The sequence below is a fragment of the Tamandua tetradactyla genome, chromosome 11, assembly GCF_023851605.1.
Source record: "Tamandua tetradactyla isolate mTamTet1 chromosome 11, mTamTet1.pri, whole genome shotgun sequence".
NCBI classification, from domain to species: Eukaryota; Metazoa; Chordata; class Mammalia; order Pilosa; family Myrmecophagidae; genus Tamandua; species Tamandua tetradactyla.
In genome coordinates, this window is record NC_135337.1 from 35,645,872 (window position 1) to 35,673,806 (window position 27,935).

The 27,935-nt window shown below is 38.0% G+C and overlaps 1 protein-coding gene across 1 annotated transcript; it reads left to right on the forward strand.

Annotated features, from left to right (window-relative positions):
• LOC143650059 (guanylate-binding protein 2-like) lies at positions 1-27,935 on the forward strand. Its single transcript, XM_077120352.1, has 11 exons — positions 1-217; positions 13,940-14,148; positions 14,658-14,785; positions 15,648-15,757; positions 17,968-18,164; positions 18,516-18,758; positions 23,702-23,982; positions 25,282-25,494; positions 25,984-26,086; positions 26,382-26,575; positions 27,583-27,935. Exons 2-11 carry the CDS (start codon positions 13,959-13,961, stop codon positions 27,694-27,696), a joined length of 1,773 nt encoding a protein of 590 aa, XP_076976467.1. The 5' UTR covers positions 1-217; positions 13,940-13,958; the 3' UTR covers positions 27,697-27,935.

The window sequence follows — 27,935 nt, forward strand, 5'->3', positions numbered from 1 at the left end:
CTAATGAAAAAAAAAAAAAAGCCACTCAGTGCTTTCAGTTTCATGTTAGTCTATTTCTTTACAGAGAGTGCTCTTTGGTTATTTCCAGTCACTCAATCTCCAGGAATTATAGAAGGCCCCTAGGACATTGGAGGAGTAAGATAAAAGCCAACAGTTGCAGTGAGAGAAAAAAGTAAGAGAGGCCACTGCAGCTGAACTCAGAAGAAAAGGACAGAAGGTAAGCACTCATAACCTTCTCGTGGAAGCTGCTTTCCTTCCTCCTCTAAAGGATCTCTTCCCTGTGTAATATTGAAACAAGGAGGGAAGAGATTTATAATGGTCAGTTAGTTTTCTTTAAAATGACCACCCCAAGAATGGCTGCTGCTGAGCCTGATTAGATACCAGTTCAGATAGGATCATGGTGTTACCAAGCTGGCAGCATGTCTAAGTGTCCTGTGTTGGTGCTCTGTGTTGAATTAGGCATCAGCAGAGGTGGGGCTTAAACTAAGAGAAATATTCTAAGATTGTCATATCTTTCTTGACACATTTGTAAATTGATCTTTGTCTTTCTTGTTATTCAAATATATAATCCAACAGTGGAGTTTATTTTACCTTTTTAACATAGAGAATAAGAAAATTCCAAGTCTTCCTCTGGCTTAAAGAAACCTTATGATAATTTCTACTTCTCAGAAAACCAAGATGTCAATTTAAATATTAATTCTAGGACAGCAAATTACATAAGATATGCAATCAGAATAATAAACTTTTAAGGGTCTACTTAAAAGACCCTTTTTTTAAAATTCTAAAAACTTAAAATTCTATATTATGTGATTAAAGGTGACTAAGGCAACCATCTATCAGATTGCTATAGTCACCTTTAATCACACAATATAGAATCATATCAGCTCAATTTCACCCAGTAACCATATTGGATACTAGAGTGATATTCCTATGAAAGTTTTCAATCCAACACTAAGTCAGAAGCAGGTTTATAATACAGAAGAAACACAGATTTTCTGCCACTCTGGGAAAAAGGGAAATATTTTCTCCTTCTACTATTGCTGGTTTCTTTCACCAGAAAGAAACTGACTGACCATTGTTAAATTAGTTAAAAACTAATTAGTTAAAACTGAAAGGGGAAAAAAAGTCATGAGAATATTAAAATTACTATATAGGAAATAAGCAGGCAAAAACATTTTAATGAGCTTTTCGGCATGTCATGTTTTTCATGTGCATGTGTTTGTTTTTACTACAGAAGAAATGAACTAGTTAAAATAGATACTCCAGGAAGACTGTTTAGTCTTTAGTTTCAAGTACCCCCAGGTTTATGAATATCCCAATTTGAGCCCATTGAATCTTTGGTTTGTAGGTTATTCAGGCTATAAGCTGATTCCCCTTCACCTTAGGTGGCTGCAGTCCTGGGCCAGACAGAGATGCCATAGAATTTTGAGCTTCTTTCCTTTTTTATTATGAGCTAAATATATTTCCTGAACATCCTGCTCATTGGATAAAAAGTTTAGCACCTTCTTTCTTTCCACTGATCCTTAACATTTAATGCCTGTGCTATACAACTTAAATTTAGAGTGTATGCAATTTCTGGTATTATTATATAACATATTCTCCTGCAATGCATCAGGATCAAGTAATATATTATACACAGTATATTTTTTTTAACTTTTTTTATTAATTAAAAAAAATTAACAAACAACATTTAGATATCATTCCATTCTACATATACAATCAGTAATTCTTAATATCATCACATAGTTGCATATACATAATTTCTTAGTACATTTGCATCGATTTAGAAAAAGAAATAAAAAGACAACAGAAAAAGAAATAAAATGATAATAGAGGGAAAAAAAGACTATACACACCATACCCCTTACCCCTCACTTTCATTTACCACTATTTCAAACTGAATTTATTTTAACATTTGTTCCCCCTATTATTTACTTTTATTCCATATGTTCTACTCTTCTGTTGATATAGTAGCTAAAGGGAGCATCAGACATAAGGTTTTCACATTCACAGAGTTTCATTGTGAAAGCTATATCATTGTTCAATCATCATCAAGAAACATGGCTACTGGAACACAGCACTACATTTTCAGGCAATTCCCTCCAGCCTCTCCACTACATCTTGAACAACAAGGTGATATCTACTCAATGCATAAAAATAACCTCCAGGATAACCTCTGAACTCTGTTTGGAATCTCTCAGCCATCGACACTTTGTCTCATTTTACTGTTCCCCCTTTTGGTCCAGAAGTTTCTCTCAATCCCTTGATGTTAATTCTCAGCTCATTCTAGGGTTTTTCTCAGTCCCTTGATGCTGAGTCTCAGCTCATTCCAGGATCTCTGTCCCACGTTGCCAGGAAGGTCCACACCCCTGGGAGTCATGTCCCATGCAGAGAGGGGGAAGGTGGTGAGACTGCTCATCATATTGGCTGGAGAGAGGGGCCACATCTGAGCAACAAAAGAGGCTCTCTTGGGGGTGACTCTTAGGCCTAAATTTTAAGTAGACTTGACCTATCCTTTGTGGGGTTAAGTTTCATGTGAATAAACCCCAAGACAGGGGGCTCAGCCTATAGCTTTGGTTGTCCACACTGCTTGTGAGAATATCAAGAATTCAACCTGGGGAAGTTGAATTTCTCCCCACTCTCACCATTCCCCGAAGGGGGCTTGCAAATACTTTTCCAGTCACTGATCAAATCATTCTGGGATTCATCGGGGGATCACTGTGGACAAACCAACAAAATCTTATGTGCTGCCTGAGATTCCAAGTACTCATGACATTCAGTCAAACTATCTACATGAGTTATATTAGGAAATGCTCTAGTCAAAATCTAAATTTTGTAACAAATAAACATTTTTTGCTTTGGTCTCACACATAAGGTAACATTTTAAAGTATTATCTATTTTCAGCACCCTGTAATAATGACATTCCTTTGTTCTTCCTCATGCCAAAACATTTTTAAAATTTGTACATTGTACATTTCACTATTATTATACACTCTAGGCATTCCTAGATTATACCTTCACGATCTTTAACATCTTTCTTTCTGATTTCATTTATGTCCTCAGCTCTCCTCCCTCTATCATTCTCACATGCAGCTTCATTCAGTTATACACAGTATTTTAAAGCTATACAAATGTAAAGTATTTTTACTTTACTAATCATCTTCATAAGATTTTAGAAATTTAAAGTTATTAAAACTAATTTTATTCCCAAAATGATAAATATATTGATCATTTTCTGCAGATTACTAGGAATTTCCTTAGGAGTCAAGTGTACCAGACATTTTCATTACCCAGTGATCAGTAACATGATAACTATTAATTTCTTTGAAGAATTTTTCCTCAACCTCTGCGTATTTTATCCACATCTTGTCAATTTCTTTTTTTCTTTTTTCATTTTGTTCCTTCAATGCAATTTTTTTGAGATATATTCATACACTATAAAATCCATCAAAAGTATACAGGCGATGGCTTACAGTATCATTACACAGCCATGCATTCATCACCACAATCAATTTCCAAACATTTTTATTACTCCAAGAAGCAGAAAAGAAAAAGAGAATGAAAACCTAGAGCATCCTGTGATCATTATACCCCCATCATTGATCTCTAGCATCAGGACAATATATTTGTCACTATTGATGAAAGAATATTAAGATATTAACGTTAACGATAGTCCATAGTTTTCAGTAGGTGTGTTTTTCCCATACATAGCTCTATCATTAACTCCTTTAATAGTTTTGTACATTTTTTCTAGTTCATGGTGAAAATTGCTATATTTGTACTGTTAGTCATAGTCAGCACCCACCACAAGATTCGCCGAGTTATAATTCCAATGTTTTAAGTCAGACTTTCCTTCTGTTGATAAATATGTCTATAAATTCCCCTATCAACAACACTCACACACAGTTCGGCATTTTTAATTATATTCACAATAATATGCTACCATCACGCTTACCCCTTTCCTCTCATTTAATTTATTGAAAATTCTGCACATCTGTAGCAATTGTTTTCCATTCTCTAGCCTCATTCTATCTCCTGATAACCTATATTCTAGATTCTATAAGTTTACATAATCTAATAAATTCATATTAGTGAGTTCAAACAGTATTTGTCCTTTTATGTCTGAGTTATTTCACTCAACACTAGTTTGTGCTCAAGTTTCATTCATGTGGTCGAACCTTCAGGACTTCATCTTACTGCTGAAAGTGTTTCACTGTATGTCTATACCAGATTTTATTTATCCATTTATCAGTTGATGGATGCTGTGTTACTTCCATCTTTTGGTAATTGTGAATAGTGCCCCTATGAATATGGGTGTGCAAATGTATGTTCATATATCTGCTTTCAGTTATATGGTTATATATGGAGGAGTGGGATTGTTGGATCATAGGACAAGTCTATTCTTTGCTTTCTGAGGAACTGCCACATTGCCTTCGACAGTGGCTGTACCATTTTACATTCCCACCAGCAGTGAATAAGTGTTACTATTTCTCGACATTTTTCCCCAACACTTGTAGTTTCCTGTTTGTTTAACAGTGGCCCTCATTGTGGTTTTGATTTATATTTCCCTAAAAGCTAGTGAAGATGACCATCTTTTTATGTGTTTTTTAGCTGTTTGTATTTCCTCATTGAAAAAAAAGGTCTATTCATGTCTTTTACTCATATTTTAACTGGGTTATTTGTCTTTTTCATTGTTGAGTTACAGGATTTCTTTGTATATTTTGGATATCAAACATTTATCAGATATGTGGTTTCCAAGTATATTCTCCCATTGAGTACGTGGCCTTTTCACCCACCTGACGTTTTTGTATTCAGTTTTGAGGAGGTCCCATTTATCTATTTTTTCATTGCTTGTTCTTTAGGTATAAGGTCTAAGAAACCACTACCTATCCCTAGATCTTGAAGATGTTTCCCTACATTTTCTCATAGGAGTTTTATGGTATTGGCTGTTATATTTAGGTACTTGGCCCATTTTGAGTTCATTTTTGTATAAGGTGTGAGATAGAGGTCTTCTTTCATTCTTTTGCATATGGATAGCCAGTTCTCCCAGCACCATTTATTGAAGAGATGGTTCTTTACCTGTTCTCCACACCTCTCTCTTCTGTCTTTTTGGATCTGACTCTAGTGCTCCCTTTAGTATTTCTTGCAGAGCTGGTCTCTTGGTCACAAATTCTCTCAGTGACTTTTTGTCTGAAAATGTTTTAATTTCTCCCTCATTTTTTTTTAAAATTTTTTTTATTAATCAAAAAAAAGAAAAGAAATTAACACAACATTTAGAAATCATTCCATTCTACACATGCACTCAGTAATTCTTAGTATCATCACATAGATGTATGATCATCATTTCTTAGTACATTTGCATTGATTTAGTTAAAGAACTAGCAAAACAGCAGAAAAAGATATAGAATGTTAATATAGAGAAGAGAATTAAGATAATACTAATAAAAAAAATATATATATATATATATATAAAGGAAAAAGAAAAAAACAAAAACAAAAGATACAAACAAACAAACAAAAAACTATATTTCAGGTGCAGCTTCATTCAGTGTTCCAACATAGTTACATTACACTTAGGTATTATTGTGCTGTCCATTTTTCAGTTTTTGTATCTAGTCCTGTTGTACAGTCTGTATCCCTTCAGCTCCAATTACCCATTATCTTACCCTGTTTCTAACTCCTGCTAGTCTCTGTTACCAATGATATATTCCAAGCTGATTCTCGAATGTCGGTTCACATCAGTGGGACCATACAGTATTTGTCCTTTAGTTTTGGCTAGACTCACTCAGCATAATGTTCTCTAGGTCCATCCATGTTATTACATGCTTCATAAGTTTAGTCTGTCTTAAAGCTGCATAATATTCCATCGTAGGTATACGCCACAGTTTGTTTAGCCACTCGTCTGTTGATGGACATTTTGGCTGTTTCCATCTCTTTGCAATTGTAGATAATGCTGCTATAAACACTGGTGTGCAAATGTCCATCTGTGTCTTTGCCCTTAAGTCCTTTGAGTAGATACCTAGCAGTGATATTGCTGGGTCGTATTCCATTCTGCCAGTCTGTCTTTTGATTGGGAAATTCAGTCCATTAACTTTTAGTGTTATTACTGTTTGGATAATATTTTCCTCTACCATTTTGGCTTTTGTATTATATATATCATATCTGATTTTCCTTTTTTCTACACTTTACTCCATACCTCTCTCTTCTGTCTTTTCGTATCTGACTCTAGTGCTCCCTTTAGTATTTCTTGCAGAGCTGGTCTCTTGGTCACAAATTCTCTCAGTGTCTTTTTGTCTATAAATGTTTTAATTTCTCCTTCATTTTTGAAGGACAATTTTGCTGGATATAGAAGTCTTGGTTGGCAGTTTTTCTCTTTTAGTAATTTAAATATATCATCCCACTGTCTTCTAGCTTCCATGGTTTCTGCTGAGAAATCTACACATAGTCTTATTGGGTTTCCCTTGTATGTGACAGATTGTTTTTCTCTTGCTGCTTTCAAGATCCTCTCTTTCTCTTTGACCTCTGACATTCTAACTAGTAAGTGTCTTGGAGAACACCTATTTGGGTCTATTCTCTTTGGGGTGCGCTGCACTTCTTGGATCTGCAAATTTAGGTCTTTCATAAGACTTGGGAAATTTTCAGTGAAAATTTCTTCCATTAGTTTTTCTCCTCCTTTTCCCTTCTCTTCTCCTTCTGGGACACCTACAACACGTATATTTGTGCACTTCATATTGTCATTCAGTTCCCTGATCCCCTGCTCAAGTTTTTCCATTCTTTTCCCTATAGTTTCTGTTTCTTTTTGGAATTCAGATGTTCCATCCTCCAGTTCATTAATTGTAGTTTCTGTCTCTTTAGATCTACCATTGTAGGTATCCATTGTTTTTTCCATTTTTTCTTCTTTGTCCTTCACTCCCATAAGTTCTGTGATTTGTTTTTTCAGATTTTCTATTTCTTCTTTTTGTTCAGCCCATGTCTTCTTCATGTCCTCCCTCAATTTATTGATTTGGTTTTTGAAGAGTTTTTCCATTTCTGTTCGTATATTCAGCATTAGTTGTCTCAGCTCCTGTATCTCATTTGAACTATTGGTTTGTTCCTTTGACTGGGCCATATCTTCAATTTTCTGAGCGTCATCCATTATTTTCTGCTGGTGTCTGGGCATTTGATCAGATTTCCCTGGGTGTGGGACCCGGCTGGTTGAAAGGTTTTTCTGTGAAATCTCTGGGCTCTGTTTTTCTTTTCCTGCCCAGTAGGTGGCGCTCGTGGCACTTGTCTGTCTGCGGGTCCCACCAGTAAAAGATGCTGTGGCTCCTTTAACTTGCCAATCCGAATCTCGCAGTCGGCCCGGGAAACCGCGCGTGGAGGGGGTGTCGCCGGCCGCCGTGGCTTGGGGGAGTGCCGGTCCAAATTGCTCAGCTGGCCCGAGACGCCAAGTGTGGCGGGAGGGCCCCGCTATCCAACGTTCCCAGTCAGACTGGGGAGCCACGTGCGTGGAGGGGACCCCAGTCGCCAGCCGCCCCGACCGGGAAAACGCGCGCCCCTCGGGTATCTCACCGCAGCGATTCTCCCTGCCCGTTCAGCCGTTCCAGAATGGGGTACGCTGTCTTTTTGGTCTCTGTCGTGGCTCCCGGAGCTGTTTCGTATTGTTTCTGTTTCTTTAGTTGCTTTTCTGGAGGAGGAACTAAGACCCGCGCGTCTTACTAAGCTGCCATCTTCTCCGGAAGTCTCAATTTCTCCCTCATTTTTGAAGGACAATTTTGCTGGATATAGAATTCTTGGTTGGCAGTTTTTCTCTTTTAGTAATTAAAATATATCATCCCACTGTCTTCTTGCCTCCATGGTTTCTGCTGAGAAATCTACACATAGTCTTATTGGGTTTCCCTTGTATGTGATGGATTGTTTTTCTCTTGCTGCTTTCAAGATCCTCTTTCTCTTTGACCTCTGACATTCTAACTAGTAAGTGTCTTGGAGAACGCCTATTTGGATCTATTCTTTTTGGGGTGCGCTGCACTTCTTGGATCTGTAATTTTAGGTCTTTCATAAGAGTTGGGAAATTTTCAGTGATAATTTCTTCCATTAGTTTTTCTCCTCCTTTTCCCTTCTCTTCTCCTTCTGGGACACCCACAACACATATATTTGTGCGCTTCATATTATCATTCAATTCCCTGAGCCCCTGCTCAAATTTTTCCATTCTTTTCCCTATAGTTTCTGTTTCTTTTTGGATTTCAGATGTTCCATCCTCCAGTTCACTAATTCTAACTCTGTCTCTTGAAATCTACCATTGTAGGTTTCCATTGTTTTTTTCATCTCTTCTACTGTATCTTTCATTCCCATAAGTTCTGTGATTTGTTTTTTCAGACTTTCCATTTCTTCTTTTTGTTCATCCCTTGCCTTCTTCATGTCCTCCCTCAATTTATTGATTTGGTTTTGAAGAGGTTTTCCACTTCTGTTCGTATATTCAGAATTAGTTGTCTCAGCTCCTGTATCTCATTTGAACTATTGGTTTTTTCTTTTGAATGGGCCATATCTTCAATTTTCCTGGTGTGATTTGTTATTTTTTGCTGGCGTCTGGACATTTAATCAGATTTCCCTGAGTGTGAGACCCAGCAGGTTGAAAAACTTTCCTGTGAAGTCTCTGAGCTCTGTTTTTTTTTATCCTGCCCAGTATGTGGCGCTTGTCTGTCTGCGGGTCCCACCAGCTAAAGATGTTGTGGCTCCTTTATTAATGCTACTATTGGTGTTTGGTTGGACCCAGTCCCTGCCACTGTCGGAGACTCCCTCCCCTCCCTCTGGGCAGCCGCCTGTGGGGGAGGGGTACTGGCTGCTGCATCTTGGGTAGCTCACTGATCCGAGACTCGCTGCTGGACCAGGAAGCCGCCAGTGGGGGAGGGGCGCCATTCGCCACGGCTTGGGAAGCTCGCTGATCCGAGACTTGCCGCTGGACCGGGAAGCCACCTGTGGGGGAGGGGCGCCAGGCGCCGTGGCTTGGGGAGGTCACTGATCCAAGACTCACCGCCAGACCGGTAAGCCACCTGTGGGGGAGGGGTGCCGCGGCTTGGGGAACTCGCTGATCCAAGACTCGTAGCCGGTCCGGGAAGCCGCCTGCAGGAGAGGGGTGCCGGCCGCCGGCCGCCGCAGCTTGGGGAACTTGCCTCTCCGAGACTCTCAGCCAGTCCAGGAAGGAGGGAGGGAGGGGCGCCGGCTGCCAGTCGCTGCGGTCCGGGGAAGCGTGCACCACTCGTGGAGTTCACTGCAGCAGAGTCTCGCAGCAGGTCCAGCCAGTCCATACTGGGGTACACTGTGTGTCCGGTCCCTGCCGTGGCCCCGGGAGCTGTTCTGGTCACCTAGTAGTTGCTCTGGAGGAGGAACTGGACTCCTGGTGGTTCTCCTTCATTCACAGACTATGTCTCCAATTCCAGTCAGCAAAACATTGCACGTGGCCCAAGTCCCCCACGAGCTATGGGCACCTCCTCCATGGGTCCGGTTCTTTACCTGTTGAGTGAACTTGGGATCATTGTCAAAAATCAATTGACCATAGACCTGAGGGTCTATTTGTGAACTTTCAATTCAATTCCAACAATCAATATGTCTATCTTTATGCCAGTACCATGCTGTTTTGACCACTGTGGCTTTATAATATGCTTTAAAGTCAGAAAGTGTGAACCGTCCCAATTCATTCTTCTTTTTCAGTATGTTTTTGGCTATTCATGCCTCCTTCCTTTCCAAAAAATATTGATATTTAGCTTTTCCATTTCAGCAAAATAGGCTGTTCAATTCAAATTTTGATGCATTGAATCTGTAGATCAATTTAGGCAGAATTGATATCTTAACAACATTTAGCCTTCCAATCCATGAACATGGAATTTCTTTCCATTGTGTAGATCTTCTTTGATTTTTTTTAGCAATGTTTTTAGTTTTCCATGTACAGATCCTTTACATCCTTGGTTAAGTTTATTTCTAGATACCTGATTCTTTTAGTTGCTATTATGAGTGATATTTATTCTTGATTACTTTCTTGAATAACTCATTACTAGTGTGTAGAAATACTACTGATTTTTGCATGTTGATCTGGTATACTGCCACTTTGCCAAACTCATTTATTCCTTTTTGGGAACTTTCTAAATATAGGATCATGACATCTGCAAATAGTGAAAGTTTTATTTCTTCCAATTTGGATGCCTTTTATTTCTTTTTCTTTCCTAATTCTCAAGCTAGAACTTTTAGCACATTGTTGAATAACAGTGGTGGCAGTGGGCATCTTTGTATTGTTCCTGACTGTAAAGGGAAAGTTTTCAGTCTTTCACCATTTGTATAATGTTAGCTATGGGGTTTGTTATATATGCCCTTTATCATGTTGAGGAAGTTTCCCTCCATTCTTGTCTTTCAAAGTTTTTCATCAAGAATATATGCTGGATTTTGTCAAATTCCTTTTCTGTGTCAATTGAAATGATCATTTGTTTTTTCCCTTTCAATTTGTTAATGTGGTATATTGCATTAATTGATTTTCTTGTGTTAAATCAACCCTGAATACCTGGGATAAAACCCATCTGGTCATGGTGTATAACATATATTGTAATTATATTATATAATTATATTGTTTAATTCTTTTAAAATGATGTTGAATTTGATTTGCAAGTATATTATTAAGAATTTTTGCATCTGTATTCATTAATGACATTGTTCTGGGGTTTTTCTTTCTCTATAGCATCTTAAACAGGCTTCGGTATTAGAGTGATGTTGGCTTCAAAGAATGAGTAAAGTAGTGTTCCCGCTTCTTCAATTTTTTGGAAGAGTTTGAGTAGGATTGGTTTTAATTCTTTTGGAATGCTTAGTAAAATTCACTGTGAAACGAACTGGTCCTGGGCTTTTCTTTCAGTATCTTAAAGATATTGTACCACTTCCTTCCTGCCTCCATGATGTCTGATGAGAAGTTTGCACTTAGTCTTATGTGGCTTCACGTGTATGTGATGAATTTTTTTCTCTTGCTGCTTTCAGGATTCTCTTCTCATTGACTTTTGAGAATCTGATTAGTATGTGTCTTGGAGTGAGTCTATCAGGGTTTATTCTATTTGGAGTATGTTGGGCTTCTTTGATTTGAATATTTATGCCTTTTGTAAGTGTTGGGAAATTTTCAGCCATTATTTCCTCAAATATTCTTCTTTGACTATTTCCTTCTTTTCTCCTTCTAGAGAAAGTATAGTATATACATATACTATGATGTATATATTTGTATGCTTCATGTTGTCAATCATTTCTCTGAGAACCTGTTCAAATTTTTCCATTTTTTTCATTTGTTCTTTTGTGTGTTCAATTTCCATTGCTGTGTCTCCTAGTTTGCTTATCCTTCTTTCTGTCTCTTCAAATCTGCTGTTGTGTGTCTCTAGAATATTTTTTATTTCATCTACAATGCTTTCATTTCCATAAGACCTGCTGTTTTTCTGTGTATTCTTTCTAATTCTTCTGTATGCTCTCCTAGTGCTGTCTTAATGTCCTTCATCTCTCAAGCCATCTCACTGAAATTATTTGGGAGATTTATTTGAACATATTTTATTAGTTGTTCCAAATTCTGTATCTCCCCTGACTTTTTAACTTGATCATTTGACTTGGCCATATCTCCTTGTTTCTTAGTGCACCTTGTAATTTTTTGTTGGCATCTTGGCATCTGATTATCTTCATAAGATTGTTTCAAAGTTTGTTTCCTTTTCTTAAGATTTTGTTGTTGATTTGGTTTGAGTTAAAAATCTTCTATGACACTTCTTTTTCTGAGGGGAGGGCCTCCCTATCTCTCCCAGACAGCAGCCAGCCAGGTGAGAAGCAGGCCAACCTGAAGCTATTGGCCTTCAGAGTTGGGTATGAGTACCAAAAGCTGCAAAGAAAATCAGTCACTTTACTCAGTCTCTCTGCTTATGGAAATAATGAGCCCTGGGTGCCCTGTATTCCTACATGGAAAGGCTCAAAGCTGTGGGACCCAGGGCATTAACTTTCCCAGCCAACACTTGAACGGGACTGTTCCATGTCTTGCCAGTGGGGCAAGAACCAGGCCAAGCCACATCTGCCAGCCTCAGGGTGGAGGATGGGCACTGGGAGCCATGGTCAAATTCACTCACTGTAATTTCTCAGTGGTAGTTTCTCCATTTCTTCATCTAGCTTCCTTATATGTTGCATCATCCTTCTCTGATCTCCCAAGCCCCAGAACCACTACTTTGGACAGTTTCAGTCTATTCTCTAGGTGTTTTTGGTGGAGGAACTAATTCTACCTCTTCTTATTCCACATGTTCCCTCAAGTCAATCTTTATCTTTGATAGGTCCTGCTTAAAACTCAGACTTTTTATCTTTCTTGTTGCACAAACTTTCATAATTCTAGGTGAATAGAAGGTAAGCAACTTGAGATCTGCAAAAAAGAGGAAATATTATACAATAACTTGAAAAGTTGTAATTGAAGAGCTTATGAAGTCTTTATGTAGCCACTTTTACTGAGGAAGTCATTGATTGAGTCCCATTTTACTGTGGGATAACTTGTGATATAAACTCAAATGGAGAATCTAATGCCATCAGTTTCTCTGGGCCAATATTGTAACACAAATGGGTCCTGATAACTGAAAAGAAAGCTTTTGGCCATACTCACCTGCAGAGATGGAAAGCCCAATTGGCTTTATGCAATAAAAATAAATGTCCATATTCCAATAAAACAACTAGGACTCCCTAGAGAAATGGTCAACTCCCTAGAGAAATGGCCTAAAAGAGAAAATATAAGATAAGCTTGGAAAATATCAAGATGCCAGAAATAAGGAAGTACTCAAAATATGATGTAGGCATGTCATAAGGACACAGGAGTCAGTGAGAGGGAGCTCTCGGTAACCAAATCTTGGAGAAGCTGAAGAAAAAAATAAATATTTATAGTAAAGTATTATAACCCACAGAATATAAGAAGTATCTATGAGTCCCTATAGATATAACTAAATAATTAATTGATTACATGATTAAATGGAGAAGGGGCAGCTCTTCCTTACAGTAGAACTCCAATTTATAAATTTGGATAAATGATGTTTATAGAAAATCATTATGTTTAGGCAAACACCATAGTAATAATTGTTGCAAGTAAGACCCATCAATGAATGCTAAATCTAGTCCCAAAAATATGATATGAAACTTTGGTGAGACTATATCTGCATAGTATCTATCCAGATGATACCTTTTCATTACAAACAGGTAAATAACTTTACATTGTAGAAAACTGGTAGTCACTACTTTAACCAAGTGACCAAAGTTAGGGTCACCAATAATAAGTCAAATTGACATCATGAATCCCTTGGAATGGATGCACTGAGAATGTAAAAAACATTCCTTCTGTGGCAATCTAATCCCAAGGAAACATCAGGCAAATCCAAATTGAGGGATATTCTACAAAATGACTGAACAGTCCTCTTTTAAGGCGTCAGAGTCATGAAAGACAAAGAAAACTGAGGAACCGTTAAAATGAGAGGAAATCAAGGAAACATAGTAACTAGATGCAATGTGGAATGCTGAATTGGCTTCTGGAGCAGGAAAAAAATGGGTATTAATGGGGAAACTGGTAAGATGCAAGTAAGATGTACAACTGAGTTACTAGAATTGTGTTGACATTAAAATTCTGGTGCAATAATTGTTCTAGTTATGTAAGGTATTAACATAAGGGAAGCTGGAGAAGTGACATATGGGAACTCCCCAAAACTTTGTGAAATTTCTATAAGCCTAAAACTATTTCAAAATAAAAAGTTACCCCTAAAAAGGAACCAGTGGACTAATCTATACGACAGTCTTAAAGAGCCACAGGACTACTTGAGACTGGTAAAAAGAACAATTCAAGGATAAAAAACAAAAATGTAGTCCATATTATAAAGTTCTAGCTCAGATAACAGACTGGAAATTCCAGTCCATCCCATCCCATCTCTTCCCTTGCAGATAAAGTACAAACCCAGACATGGCCTCAAAGATCCACATGCCGGGCCCAGTGTGCCTCGTGGAGAACCTTAAAGGGGAACTGAAGGCTAATCAGGAAGCTCTGAAGATCCTGTCCGCCATCGACCAGCCTGTTGTGGTGGTGGCTATTGTGGGTCTGTACCGCACAGGCAAATCCTACCTGATGAACAAGCTGGCCGGGAAGAAAAAGGGTGAGTTTTTAAGCCAAGCTTGAATGAGCACCTCCTGTCCGTCCACACTGCACATCACTGCATATGGTGAAGTAAGGAGAGAAAGTCGGAGATAGAGATAAATATTTAAAGCTGATTTTCAGTCCATAGTTGGGATTTTTGTCTTCACTATGTTCTTGAGGATAAGGGTCAACTCATTCTCTTCCCACTTTGCCTTACAAAAATGTAAATGTTCCTTCCCAGAAAGGAATAAGGCAGTAATAAAGATAATACATACACATGATAATAAACTAAGGCATTTAGTAATATTTTTGCCTGGTAACACAAGCTTCCACTGATCTTCAAGATCAAATAAAATGCTCTAACATGAACTGGATATTCTAATTTCCCTATTTCTCTATTTTTAATTAAGATCGACACTGATGGTGGGTATAATCAACTAACTTTATTTGACCTTAAGTCTTAGCTCAATCTCTAGAACCTTCTGCTATTAAAACTTCATCTACTTACATCCCTCTTCCCCTTTGCAGGCTTCTCTCTGGGCTCCACAGTGCAGTCTCACACCAAGGGAATCTGGATGTGGTGTGTGCCTCATCCCAAGAAGCCAAACCACACCTTAGTTCTGCTTGACACAGAGGGTCTAGGAGATGTAGAGAAGGTAAGGAAGGAAAATTCAATTTCGGATTAAGAAGCCCCTGGTTTCTGAGTATCCTCTATATTATTCATTTTTCCTTAAATAAGAGCTTCTACCTCACCATAATACATCATTTTTATTTCTGTTCAAATATTTTCAGTCTAATTTAGCAACCAGAAGTGAGGAAAATATTCATAAGCCAGAATTTTAGCAGAAGAGCAGAACGATCAGGAGACAGTATAATTATTCTAATTATTAACTGTGAGATAAGCCAGTTAACCCAGTTGCATAAATATTTTTAAAATGAAATCAACATCATGATTCTTATCTGGCAGAGACTGTTAGTTTAGGATTTAGGCTCTAAGGTCTTGAGAATTTGTGTTCAAATTTAAATTACGTCGCTACCTCAATGGCTTTAGCAAATCATTTGACTTTTAGCCTCAGCTTTCTTATCTGTAAAATGGATGTAATAGATCTCCACCTGCCTTGTGGTACTGTTTTAAACATTTAATAAGATGAATAAAGCAGTATCAGGTATATAATAATTGCTCCGTAAAAATAGCTGCAAATATTATTAAGTTATATAAGTCAAATTTACTGTAAAAAAAAGAGAAAATTTTTCATTTAAGTTGATGAAATGCCCACCAATCTTGACTAATTTGTTTTGCAATTATCTGCCAATGGTCATGAAAGGGCCTGGCGAAAATCAGTGCAAACCAGAAATACTAATGGGAAAATTGTTCAAAATTCTAATAAGAATCAGTTTCATTTGTATTGAGGTTTCTCTTATATAGGTCATTAATCTCAAAAACCTCTAATTAAGCGAGCACACGTTTCCCACTGCTAAACAGAAAGGACCATGATTTACATGCGTTCTGCCTTCCAGGGTGACAACAAGAACGACTCCTGGATCTTCGCCCTGGCTGTCCTCCTGAGCAGCACTTTTGTGTACAACAGCATGGGCACCATCAACCAGCAGGCCATGGACCAACTGTAGTATCCTTGTCCAGAACAGCCAAAAATCTAGGAAAAAAACACTTCTGTTTTTTTCACTAAATGTAAAGGTGGCCAACTTCCTTAAGTCCCTTCCATAATGAATCCCATTATGCTTAACACCCCAGCTTGCTTCAATTGCCTGCAGAAGTCCAAGCCTCCCAGGTCACACAACAAACTCAGACATTTAGCCACACAAGAGTGTGTATATCCCTTATCTGACTTAATCTCCCCTCTGTCTTCAAACCTTTAACATCCTCTCGTACTCCTCTTTTCACCTCAGCAAATCCCTGTATCTCTTATCATCTTCTCTATAATGTTTCCCTGTAACTGAAATCTGACTATCCCCTGCAGATATTCTTTCCCCTACAGACCTCTCAAGAGATCCTACAGTGACTGTCATTTTTTTCTCCTGTAATTGGTCCCAGAGATAAAGAGCAAGGCATCCTCCTTTCTCCATATTACACCTTCTAGATACTTTCTCATTCCTCTCCAATTAAAAAAGAGAAGCTTCTGGGTGGGCAACGGTGGTTTAGTGGCAAAGTTCTCGCCTGCCATGCTGGACACCGGGTTCAATTCCCAGTGCCTGCCCATGTAGAAAAAAAAAGAAAAGAAAAGCTCCTTTGAAGCTATTCATTTGTTAAATTTTTAGCTCCTGGTTCACTGTCTTCTTAGAGACTTCAGCAACCAATAGATACCCATCCTACACTCTGGTGCCTCAGTTCCAAAACCTTCTCAAAGCCTTCTCATATCATTTACCTCCACCCTCCTACATTACCTACTCTTGAGCATTAACAACAACGTCTCCAACACCACAATCTCATTTTCAATCATTGCACTTAATTAACTTATATCAAGGCCACTTTCACATTCTTGTATCTAATGATCAATCTCAGTCCTTATCTTATTTGATTTCTCAGCAACATACAATAAAGTAGATTTCTTCCTCCTTTTTGATACACTTGGTTCTTTTGGTGTCCACAATACCATACTTTCCTAATTTTTCTCCTCACTGGCTATCCATTCTCAGTTTATTTTGCTGCATGTTCTTTATGGCCTTTAAGTATTATAACCCTTTAGTTCTTGGGCTTCTTTTCTCTATCTACTCGAAGTCCCTACATGATATCATCCAGGCTTAGTGTTTTCAGTACCATCTATATGTCAATAACCACCAAATTTATCATCTCCAGTGATGATCTGCTCTCAGCTTCAAACTTGTATATCTTGTCACCTACTCAACATCTCCATTGAGATGTGTAAGAGAAATTTCAAACTCAACATGTACAAAAACAATTTCCCTGTCCAAATCCATTCATTCCCTTCTCATTCTTCTTTTTCCTGTAAATTTACACCATTCATGCTGGTACTCAAAATAAAAATATAAGAATCGTCCTCCTTCCCTCATAGAAAATATTAGTCAGCAAATCCTGTCAGCTCCCCTTTCTAAAGTATTTCCCCAGTCTGACCAAGTCTAGCCACCATCTCTGTGATAACTCTAGTCTAGGCCTCCATCCCTGCTTATGCTTTTGCTTCTAACCAGCCAGAATGACATTTTAAATACAAATTTCAGAGTCACACCACCCTCCCCCAATAGTTTTCAACTAAATTTAAATTCAAGCTCATTACCATGATTTACAGGGATTAAATTATTAGGCTCCGATTTCTTCTTGAACTCCTGCCCTAGCCACACTAGCCTTGTTGCTATATGATGGACACACGCAGTTATTTCCTACTTAAGAAGCTGCTGGTGCCATTACCTTTTCCTGGAATGCTCCTCTAACAGATTTCTATATGGCTGACTCCATCAATTCATTCAGATCTCTGTTCACCTATCATTTCGGAGAGGACTTCCCAGAACAAATACATAAAGTGGCACATAATGCAGATGTACACACTGTTATTCTCTAACCCCTTAGCCTGGTTCATCTTTCTTCAAGTTAATTGTTAATATCTGAGATTTTATTCTTTTGTTGTTGTTTATCTTTTTATAGTCTGTCTCCCTCTCTAGAATGTAAGCTCCATAGTGGTAGCATTGTCTCACATTCTAGCCCCGAGAACACGGTCTGGTTTATAGTAGGTGCTTAATAAATAACTGTAGAATGAATGAACGTGTGAGTTAATGAAGAGAAAATCATTTTACCTAAGCACTGGGAGAAAGTATAGCATGAAAAGTGCTATCATTTTTCTGAAGTTTTCCTAAGTTAGCATCTCAGCTATGTAACAGAGCTTTCACATCGAATCCGGGCAAAATCCTCCCCAGTAAATAATGAGATTGAAGACTCAGCTGACTTTGTGAGCTTCTTCCCAGCATTTGTGTGGACACTGAGAGATTTCTTCCTGGAGCTGGAAGCAGATGGACAACCCATCAGTGCTGATGAGTACCTAGAGCTTTCACTGAAGCTAAAACCAGGTACCTGGGATGGATGATTGGGTAACAAATAGAAAGAAAACATTAGCAATAATGGTTATTTCTGTGAAGGTGCTAAAACCTTATAATTTCCCAACTTTGTTCCCCTGGCTATTCTGTTAAAGGAAATTAAAACATTGCTTGGGTGAGTCAATTGGGTTCTATTTTAAATTGCATTACCATCCACTTCTTGGAGAAAGACTTTTCCTTCTCTAACCCCATTCCCATGCTTTCTTCCAGATCCCCAGTTAATTATCTCCTTACATAGCCTTCATGAAAATTATGAAGATGAGGGATCAGTTATTTATGATAATTAATTCACAGTTGTTCCACATCTAATTTTCCTTCCTCCAGGTAACGATCAAAAGAGTAAAAACTTTAATGAGCCTCGGTTATGCATTCGCAAGTTCTTCCCACAGAAGAAGTGCTTCATCTTTGACCGGCCTGCTCTTAGGAAGTACCTTGTCCATCTTGAGCAGCTACAAGAGGGAGAACTGAACCCTGAATTTGTAGAACAAGTTGCAGACTTTTGCTCCTACATCTACAGCCATTCCAAGACCAAGACTCTCCCAGGAAACATCATAGTCACTGGGCCTCGTGAGTATCTCTCCCCACTTCTTACCTGAACTTTCTTTTGTCTGTTTTAGAGGATAAATTATGGGGGCATAAGAATCACTTCTGATAAATATATAGTTTATTAATGCAAAAATGCAACACAAGGAATTGCATTTATGAACTTTATCTGGTAACTAGAATTATTTCTAATGTCACCCAAAATTCATAACAGCAAAATGAAAAAGGAAAAGAACTAGAATCCAATTCTGATATACAGGCATACCTTTGCAGTGAGGAAGCTGCAGAAGAAAAGACTGAAACTAATAGAGGTTGGTTCATGAGATGTGTTTTATTGTGTTTCACTTCACTGTGCTTCACAGATCTGGAACTTTTCACAAATTGAAGGTGTGGGGCAGCTCTGCATCAAGCAAGTCTATCAGTGCCATTTTTCCAACAGAAAGTTCTCATTTCATGTCTCAGTATCAAATTTTGGTAATTCTTACAATATTCAGACTCTCTCATTATTATTATATCTGTTATGGTGCTCCGTGTTCAATGATATTAGATGTTACCATTATAATTGTTTGGGGGCACTACGAACCATACATGTATAAGATGGCAAACTTAATAAATAAATGCTATGTGTTGCTCCACTGACAGGCCATTCCCCATCTCTCTCCATCTCTTTGGGCCTCCCTATTCTCTAAGACACAACAACATTGAAATTAGGCCAATTAATAACCCTACAATGGACTCTCAGTGTTAAAGTGAAAGGAATTGTCGTAGGTCTCTCACTTTTATTCAAAAGCTAGAAATGATTTAGCTCAGTGAGGGACAACATGTTGAACACTGAAACAGGTTGAAAGCTAGACCTCTCACACCAGTTAGGCAAGTTGTAAATAAGGGAAAGTTCTTGAAATGCTACACCAGTGAGCACACGAATGATAAACTGAAGCAGCTTTATTGCTGCTATGGAATAAGTTGTAGTGGTCTGGATAGAAGATCAAACCAGCCACAGCACTCCCTTAAGCCAAAGTGTATTCCAGAGAAAGGAACTTTCTTCAAGTCTATGAAGGCTGAGAGAGGTGAGGAAGCTGCAGAAGAAAAGTTTGAAGCTAGTAGAGGTTGGTAATGAGGCTTAAGGAAAAAAACTGACACCATAACATAAAAGTATAAGGTGAAGCAACAAGTCCTGATGTAGAAACTGCAGCAACTTATCCAGAAGAACTAGCAAATAAGTTAATGAAGGTGGATACACTAAACAGATTTTCAGTGTAGACAGAACAACCTTCTACAGGAAGAAGATGTCCTCTGGACTTTCATCACTAGAGAGAAGTCAATGCCCGGCTTCAAAGCTTCAAAGGACAGGCTGACTCTCTTGTTAGGGTCTTGTGATGGCTTGGAACTATATGTACCCAGAAGATCATGTTCTTAAAGCTAATCCATTCCTGTGGATACACATCCATTATAAATAAGATCTTTTGATGAGGTTACTTCAGTAAAGTGTGATCCACCTCAATTTGAATGAGTCTTAATCCTCTTACTGGAATTCTTTGTAAGAGAATGAAATTCAGAGAGAGAGGGAGAGAAAGAAATGGATACAAGAAGGTGAAAGCAACAAAATCCAGAAGAGACGGGAACGACCAGCAGATGCCTCCATGAGCTTTGCATGTGGCAGAGGAGCCAAGGATTGCCAGCAGCCAGTTTTGAGGAAGAAATCTTTGCCTTGATAATGCCTTGATTTGGGCATTTTCATGGTCTCAGACTGTGAGCTTGTAAGCTAATAAATTCCCATTGTTTAAGCCAAAACTATTTCATGGTATCTGCTTTGAGCAGCCTAGGAAAATAAAATGGGGCTAATGCAGCTGTGACTTTTAAATTGAAGCCACAACTCATTTATCAGTCTGAAAATCCTATGGCCTTTAAGAATTATGCTAAATCTACTCTTCCAGTACTCAGTAAATGGAGCAACAAAGACTGGATGACAGAACATCTGTTTGTAATATGGTGTCCTGAATATTTTTAGCCCACTGTTGAGATCTCCTCCTCAGAGAAAAAGATTTCCTTCCAAAGTATTACTGCTCGTGGTATACCTGCTCAATTAAGAGCTCTAATGGAGATGTATGAGGAGGTTAATGTTATTTTACTGCCTACTAATACAACATCCATTCTGCATCCCATGAATCAAGGTATAATTTCAACTTTCAAGTCTTATTATTGAAGAAATACATTTTGCAAAGCTATAGTTGTTATAGATTTTGATTCCTCTGATGGATCTGGGCAAAGTTAATTGAAAACCATCTGGAAGAGTCACCATTCTAGATGCTACAAAGAAAATTCTACTTAATGGGAAGAGGTCAAAATATCAACATTAACATAAATTTAGAAGTTGATTCTAACCCTCATGAATGACTTTGAAGGGAATAAGTATAGGAAGTAACCACAGATACGGTGGAAATAACAAGCAAACTAGAGTTAGAAGTAGAACTTGAAGATGTGACTGATTTCCTACAAAGCTCATGATAAAACTTGAACAGATGAGAAGCTGCTTCTCATGGGTGGGCCAAAAAAAGTGGTTTCTTGAGATGGAATCTATTCCTGTTGAAGATGCTGTAATATTGTTGAAATGATAATACAGAATTTTTGTAGGAATACTACATCATGTTAGTTGATAAAGCAGTAACAGGGTTTGAGAGGATTGGCTCCAATTTTGAAAGTCCTACTGTGTGTAAAAAACATTGCATGTTACAGAGAAATCTTCCATGAAAGAAAAGTTGATTGATAGAGAAAGCTTCATTTTTGTCTCATTTTAAGAAATTGCCACCCTGATCAGTCAGCAGCCACTCACCACCCTGATCAGTCACCGGCCATCAACATTGAGGCAAGACCATCCACCAGCAAAAAAGATTACAACTTGCTGAAGACTTAGATGATGGTTAACATTTTTCAGCAGTGAAGGGTTTTAAATTAAAGTATATACATTGTTTTATTAGACATATGCTATTGTGCACTTAATAGACTACAGTACAATATAGATATAACTTTTATATATATTGGGAAACAAAAAAATGCATGTGACTTGCTTTATTGTGATATTTGCTTTACTGTGGTGGCCTGGAACCAAACCCACAATATCTCCAAGGTATGCCTATAGTAACTGTCTCTGCTAACTTCTCAGGTTGCCATGTATGAAAGATCCTTCCAAGCAATCTATATAGAATGACAAATTCAGGAAAAGGCAAAGAATTTGTGTATGTGAGGCTTTTTCATTAACCTTTACACAATTCTCTGGTTCATCAATTAAAAAAAATTTAGTGAATACCTGCAATGTAACAACCACTGGGTTCCAACACTGAGTATAAAGGTGGATTAAAAAGAAAGATGTAGTTTCTATCCTCTTTCTAGCATAAGGGAGCAAAAGGTACCTTCAAAAAAAAGTAAAGAATAATCTATAATGATAAACAGTAATAAGCATTATAAATCAAAATAATAAGCTGGTAGGAGTGACTAAGGCTGCTAGGCAGGTGGAATATAATTTAGACTGAAGGATAGAGAATACTGGTCTGTGAAAGTAATGTTTAACATGAGAACTTAAAAATGAGTAGGAAGGAATCAGAAGAAGAACAAGGAGGAACAACTTTGCAAACTGAGGAATTATCTTGTGAAAAAGCCCTGAAGAAGGAAAGAACTTTACAACTTCAGAAAACAAAAGACAGTGTGATTGGAACAAGAGGAGAGTAAGAGTGATGCCCTGATTGGAGGAGTATTCATTGAAAGTCTGGTAGATAACTTCAAATAGTTTAGAATTTATTTTAAGCTCAACGGTAGAATATTGAAGGACTTTAGGCAGATAGGCGAAGTATCTGTTTACATAAACTATCTTTCTGAGTATTTTTGTAGATAATGTTTTGGAGGGGACTAATGGAAGAAATTATCCAGCAATCAATAGGAATGTGTTTCACTAATGATATGACAGTGGAGATGGCCAACGTGGCCAGGGCTCACCCATACTTTGGATACTAAATCCATAAGATGATGGTGGATGCAATGGAGGGAATAAGAAGGCAGAGCCAAACTTGTCTCCCAGGTTTCAAACGTAAGCAACTGCTTGAATGGATGTATTATTTATCCAGATAGAAACACCTAGAAGGGAAATAGTTTTTCAGAATGGATGAAGGTGTTTGGATTTGGATTGTTTAATATTGAGGTTCCTCTGATAGACACAAGAAGGGTATTTCTTGTGTATATCATATCATGCAGGCATTTAAATACACAAATGTAAAGTATTAAAGTGAAGTCAGAGTAGGAAATAAAACTTGGGGCTTAACCACCTGAATGGCATTTAAAATTATAGAAAAGGGTAAAAATGTGGTATGAGAAAACAAGGCCCAAAAGTGAGTCCCAAGAACTGCTAAATGTAGGGTAATCAACTATTCCTATTTTCCCAAGACTGGTTTTTCCCGGAATATGGGACTCGCATGCTAAAACCAGCAAAGCCCTGGACAAACTGAGATGCGTTGGTCACCCTACATGGAACTTGGATGAGAGAATATGCAGGAATACCCATTTACCTAGGCCAGAGGTTAATGGCTTGTGCAACAAAAAGATAGCTAAGCATTTTTCTTGATGCTTTTCACAAAGTAAAATGAGGAGAAAGCAGGTGGGGGAAAGGGAAAGGAGGGAGAATTAGGAAGGTTAAGAAAAGGCAAATATATAACATCTCGGTCAAAAAATATATATCCTTATCCTGACCATTCATTACAACATCTTCATTTTGAGTGGGGAGAGGAAGAGGAAAGAGAAGCTTTAAACTTCAGTAGACCTAGAAGCTAACATTTGTGCCACTCATATAGCTTACAGAATACTCTGCAGGTGATTCAAACATAATTAAATCAATATTCTCAGGTCTAAACAGAATAAAATTTGCTCCCCTCCCCCACCAACCTACTGCCAGCCAAAAGTCACTAGTTTTTTCCCTTCTGTAGGTCTAGAGAGCCTGGTACTGACCTACATCAATGCCATCAGCGGTGGGGATCTGCCCTGCATGGAGAACGCAGTCCTGGCCTTGGCCCAGATAGAGAACTCAGCCGCAGTGCAAAAGGCCATTGCCCACTACAACAAGCAGATGGGCCAGAAGGTGCAGCTGCCCATGGAAACCCTCCAGGAGCTGCTGGACCTGCACAGGGCCAGTGAGAGAGAGGCCATCGAAGTCTTCATGAAGAACTCTTTCAAGGATGTGGACCAGAAATTCCAGAAGGAATTAGCGGTAAATTTGCTGCTCTAGCTCATAAAATTAGTATTCATGAGAGGCAAGGTCATGCTGCAGAAGAAAACTTTGGGTCTCCTGAGAAGAGTAGTTCTTCCTAGGCCCTAATACAGTGACATATTTCCAAGCATCATTAAAAGAACAAAAATGACTTAGCCTCAGTCCCATTGACCAAAATGGTCAGTTTTTCATCAAAAAAAAGTTCCCCTTTTTTGTTTAAAAAATACTCTCTGGAAGGTATTTTTTAAACAATTAAAAACATTACACAAATTGCATTTTAAAGGAATATTTTACTTTTTTCTTTTAAAATTAACCAAAAACACATTGTTTTCATGTTCTCTACTAGTGATCTGTAGAGATTTTTTTTAAAATTATAATTTATTGGTTTTTATGGAAGGCAACAGCAAAATATTCAGAAAACAAAGGAGAAAACAATCAAAAGAATGTTTGAGAATATTTTTCAAGTCTATCTGCTCCCAAATTAAGGTAGGATTATTGAATGGCAAATGGCCACTTGACAAGTTATGATCCTTCCCCTGCCTTGCAAGGCAATATTTTACAAAGGATATATTACTTCAGTCAGATGTTCTGATGAAAATAATCAGCAGATAATTGATATCCTTCCAGCCTAAAGCAAAATTTGATGTTTCAGTGATCTTAAATAATCTAAAGTAGTCAACTATGCTATTCAATTAGACTTTCTAAATTCTGAAAATAGGGTACAATCATCATTACTTTCATTAGAGCTATGCTTAGAACATATGCAAAAATATTCTTATACTAAAGAATGTATTACATGACCACACTCATCCTTTACTAACATCAAAAAGCACTAGGCTTGATACTTTGTATCACTGCATATAATCCTCATAAGAAATCTGTGAGATCGATAATATTCTCTGTTTTATGAACAAGGAGAGCTGAGTTTGCAAGACTGAGTATCACAAAGCCACAATGTGGTGGAACCGGGAACTCCATGCAGCCCTGCCTGATTTTGACATTTGTGCTCTGAATCATTACTGAACTTAGATATTAAAAAAAAAAATTCATGGGAAATAGTGTCTGTGCCTTGAGAATCATTACCTGAAGCAGGAAAACTAGGGGAAGAATTGTTTCCAGAAATCACAAGCACAGAAGTGAAATATTTTTTTTCCTGACAAGCAAGCATCTTAAGGCTGTTCTAGTATCTCACCGTGAATGTGCACAGTCTTTGCAGGAGAAACACTGCCCAGTAGTCTGGGATGTTAACATTGTCCTCATTGCTTATTGTATCTTCTGTGTTATTTTATCACATCACAGGCTGAGCTAGAAGCAAAGAGAAATGATTTTTGTGAGCAGAACATGAAAGCATCAGCAGATCATTGTATGGCTTTACTTCAGGAAATTTTTGGTCCCCTAGAAGAAGATGTGAAACAGGGGACATTCTCTAAACCAGGAGGTTATCGTCTCTTTATTCAGAAGAAACAGGAGCTGAAGAATAAGTACTACCAAACACCTGGAAAGGGAGTACAGGTAAACAACATTCCTGGGAAATTGCTGATGTGACTCTTTCAAAGGCCTGTAGGAACAAGCAGAATGTCCCTGTGGTTGTTATGCAATGCCCTCTGCCTTTAATTCATACATTCACTTATTCATGCAACAAGAGAGCTGACCAGAACCAAATAATAGGCTCCTCCTTGGAAATATAGTTTGAGAACTCAAAAATTATTTTTGAAATTCATTCATTCAGTTATTGTCAATCTTTCACTACTCATTAATTTAGGCCTGAGTATATTCCAGGCATCTTTCAAATTGATGGGAATAGGCAGTGAAAAATCAGACCAAGTCCATTTTCTCTCAGAGAGTTGGGATTCGTACATGTTAAGTTTGAAAACTTTATTTGTATTCTAAAATAAGTTGTTACATGGACGGTAAAATTAAGTTGAATTAAGAGATTATAACAGGGTTTTGCTTTAACCCATACTCTCTATTTCCTTATTCTAACTTCTTCTGCATCACTAGGCAGAAGAGATGCTGAAGAAATACATGGAGTCAAAGGAGGATGTGTCTGATGCTATTCTACAGACTGATCAGTCCCTTTCAGAAAAAGAAAAAGAGATCGAAGGTAAGGAAAACTCAAAATACTCTAGATAGTTGGAAAGCTCTAGAAAAGCCAGTGTTAACAGTATTGGTCCACCTGGAATCTGATATAGAGAAATAACAGCAAGTACAGTTCTTAGTTCTATGGGATTTTTTCCTTACCTGATATGTATGGTCATCTCTCTTCTGGTCACCCGGTATAAAAATGACCACAGGAAGTCTGCCCTGTGACAGAAGAATAAAATACACAGAAAAAGGGTGAAGGGCAAAATAAAGGGATAAAAATTTAATCTCCATATTTATCTCTTTTTTCCCCTCAGTGCAACGTGTAAAGGCTGAATCTGCAGAGGCTGCACAAAAAATGTTGGAGGAAATGCAAAAGAAGAATGAGCAGTTGATGGAAGAAAAAGAAAAGAGTTACCAGGAACATGTGAAACAATTGACTGAGAAAATGGAGTCTGAAAGGGCCAGGATGATAGAAGAACAAAATAGGGTTCTAGCTCTTAAACTTCAGGTATTCAATAGAGGCATCTTGATTTTCTCTTCCACTGCCCCTAATTAAAACACAGCCCAGGGGCTTCCGCATTATGCCGACAAAAACAACGCTAGTAGGCTTCTTCTTCCTTTGCTGCTTCTACCCCTGTCCATCTCTGGTTACTCAAGGACTTCTGCAAATACGTTCTGTGACTGGATTATCATCTAATGACACAAGAACAAATGTTGTCTCATTTTTTTAAGATAAGTAAATTGTAATTTCCTGACAGAATAACTTTCTTGGGACATACTTCATGGGAAAGTGCCAGAACTGTACTTCTTATTGAGTGGGAACCGTAATGGTGTTGTTACTGCTGTACCTGCTATGATCTTGTTGCAGGAAGCACCCTAATAAGTAGGAGGATACCTTAAACATTGTCCCTCTTAAGCACACTGGTTAAGTGCCCATGCTGTCAGTACCCTTCTGTTCTCCAAGGTCTTCTCCAAGTCTATGTTGAGTCTGGATACTGGCCCAGAAAAGCATTATGGGTCACTGCAGACCCTGATTCCTCAACTTATTTCTATTACCTCTACCACCAAAATTTTGAAGACCTGTACTGAATTTACTGGCATACCCTAATTCTGAGCATGATGTAGTTACTTTACTGTTGAATTTCACTCATCCTACTTAAGAATCCACACTATGTAGATCAGAAATGAAGAAAAAAAAGTAATAGCTTTTCCAGAAAGATTGTGTTGAAAATAAGTGAAGAGGCCCAAGAATGGAATTGTGTGGCACCAGTATTTTAGAAACTATCAGACAAGAACATTTCTACTTCTAGAGAAGAAGGTCCAGAAAAAAATGTAGACAGGCATAGGAGACTCAGGAAAGTGTGATATAATGGAAGTTAAGGGAGGAAAGAATTTCAAGGCAGAGTGTCAAAAGTTATTGAGGGATTAATGTCAGTATTGAATGGGGAACTAATTTGGCAAGTACGGGACAAGTTCTATGCTGTGAAAGTTTCACTGTCCACTTTCCCCTTTTAGGAACAGGAAAAACTTCTCAAGGAAGGATTCCGAGAAGAGAGTGAAAAACTTCATAATGAGATCGAGGCAATCCGGAGATGTAAAAAACAAGACCTAGTATGTACTATACTCTAAAAATCCAAGGAATGAGTTTTCCTATCAAGTTCTCTCTCCCTATCACAGAAGTTAAATAGACAGCCTCAGAATATCAGACAAATGCAACTGAACTCGAGAGGAATCATGATGCTTGACCTTTCATTGAGCCATAAAGCCTTTTATAGATGATGCTTAGATGTGAAGGCTATAATTTACCTACTGAGCAATTTGTTTCACGCTTTTTATATCACTAATAGAAAATAAAATCTTTACCTGAA

Coding starts and splice junctions, on each gene's coding strand:
- LOC143650059 (XM_077120352.1), top strand. CDS start 13,959: ATGGCCTCAAAGATCCACATGCCGGGCCCAGTGTGCCTCGTGGAGAAC. Junction 14,149..14,657: donor GCTGGCCGGGAAGAAAAAGG/GTGAGTTTTTAA, acceptor TCCCCTTTGCAG/GCTTCTCTCTGGGCTCCACA. Junction 25,495..25,983: donor CACCTGGAAAGGGAGTACAG/GTAAACAACATT, acceptor CTGCATCACTAG/GCAGAAGAGATGCTGAAGAA.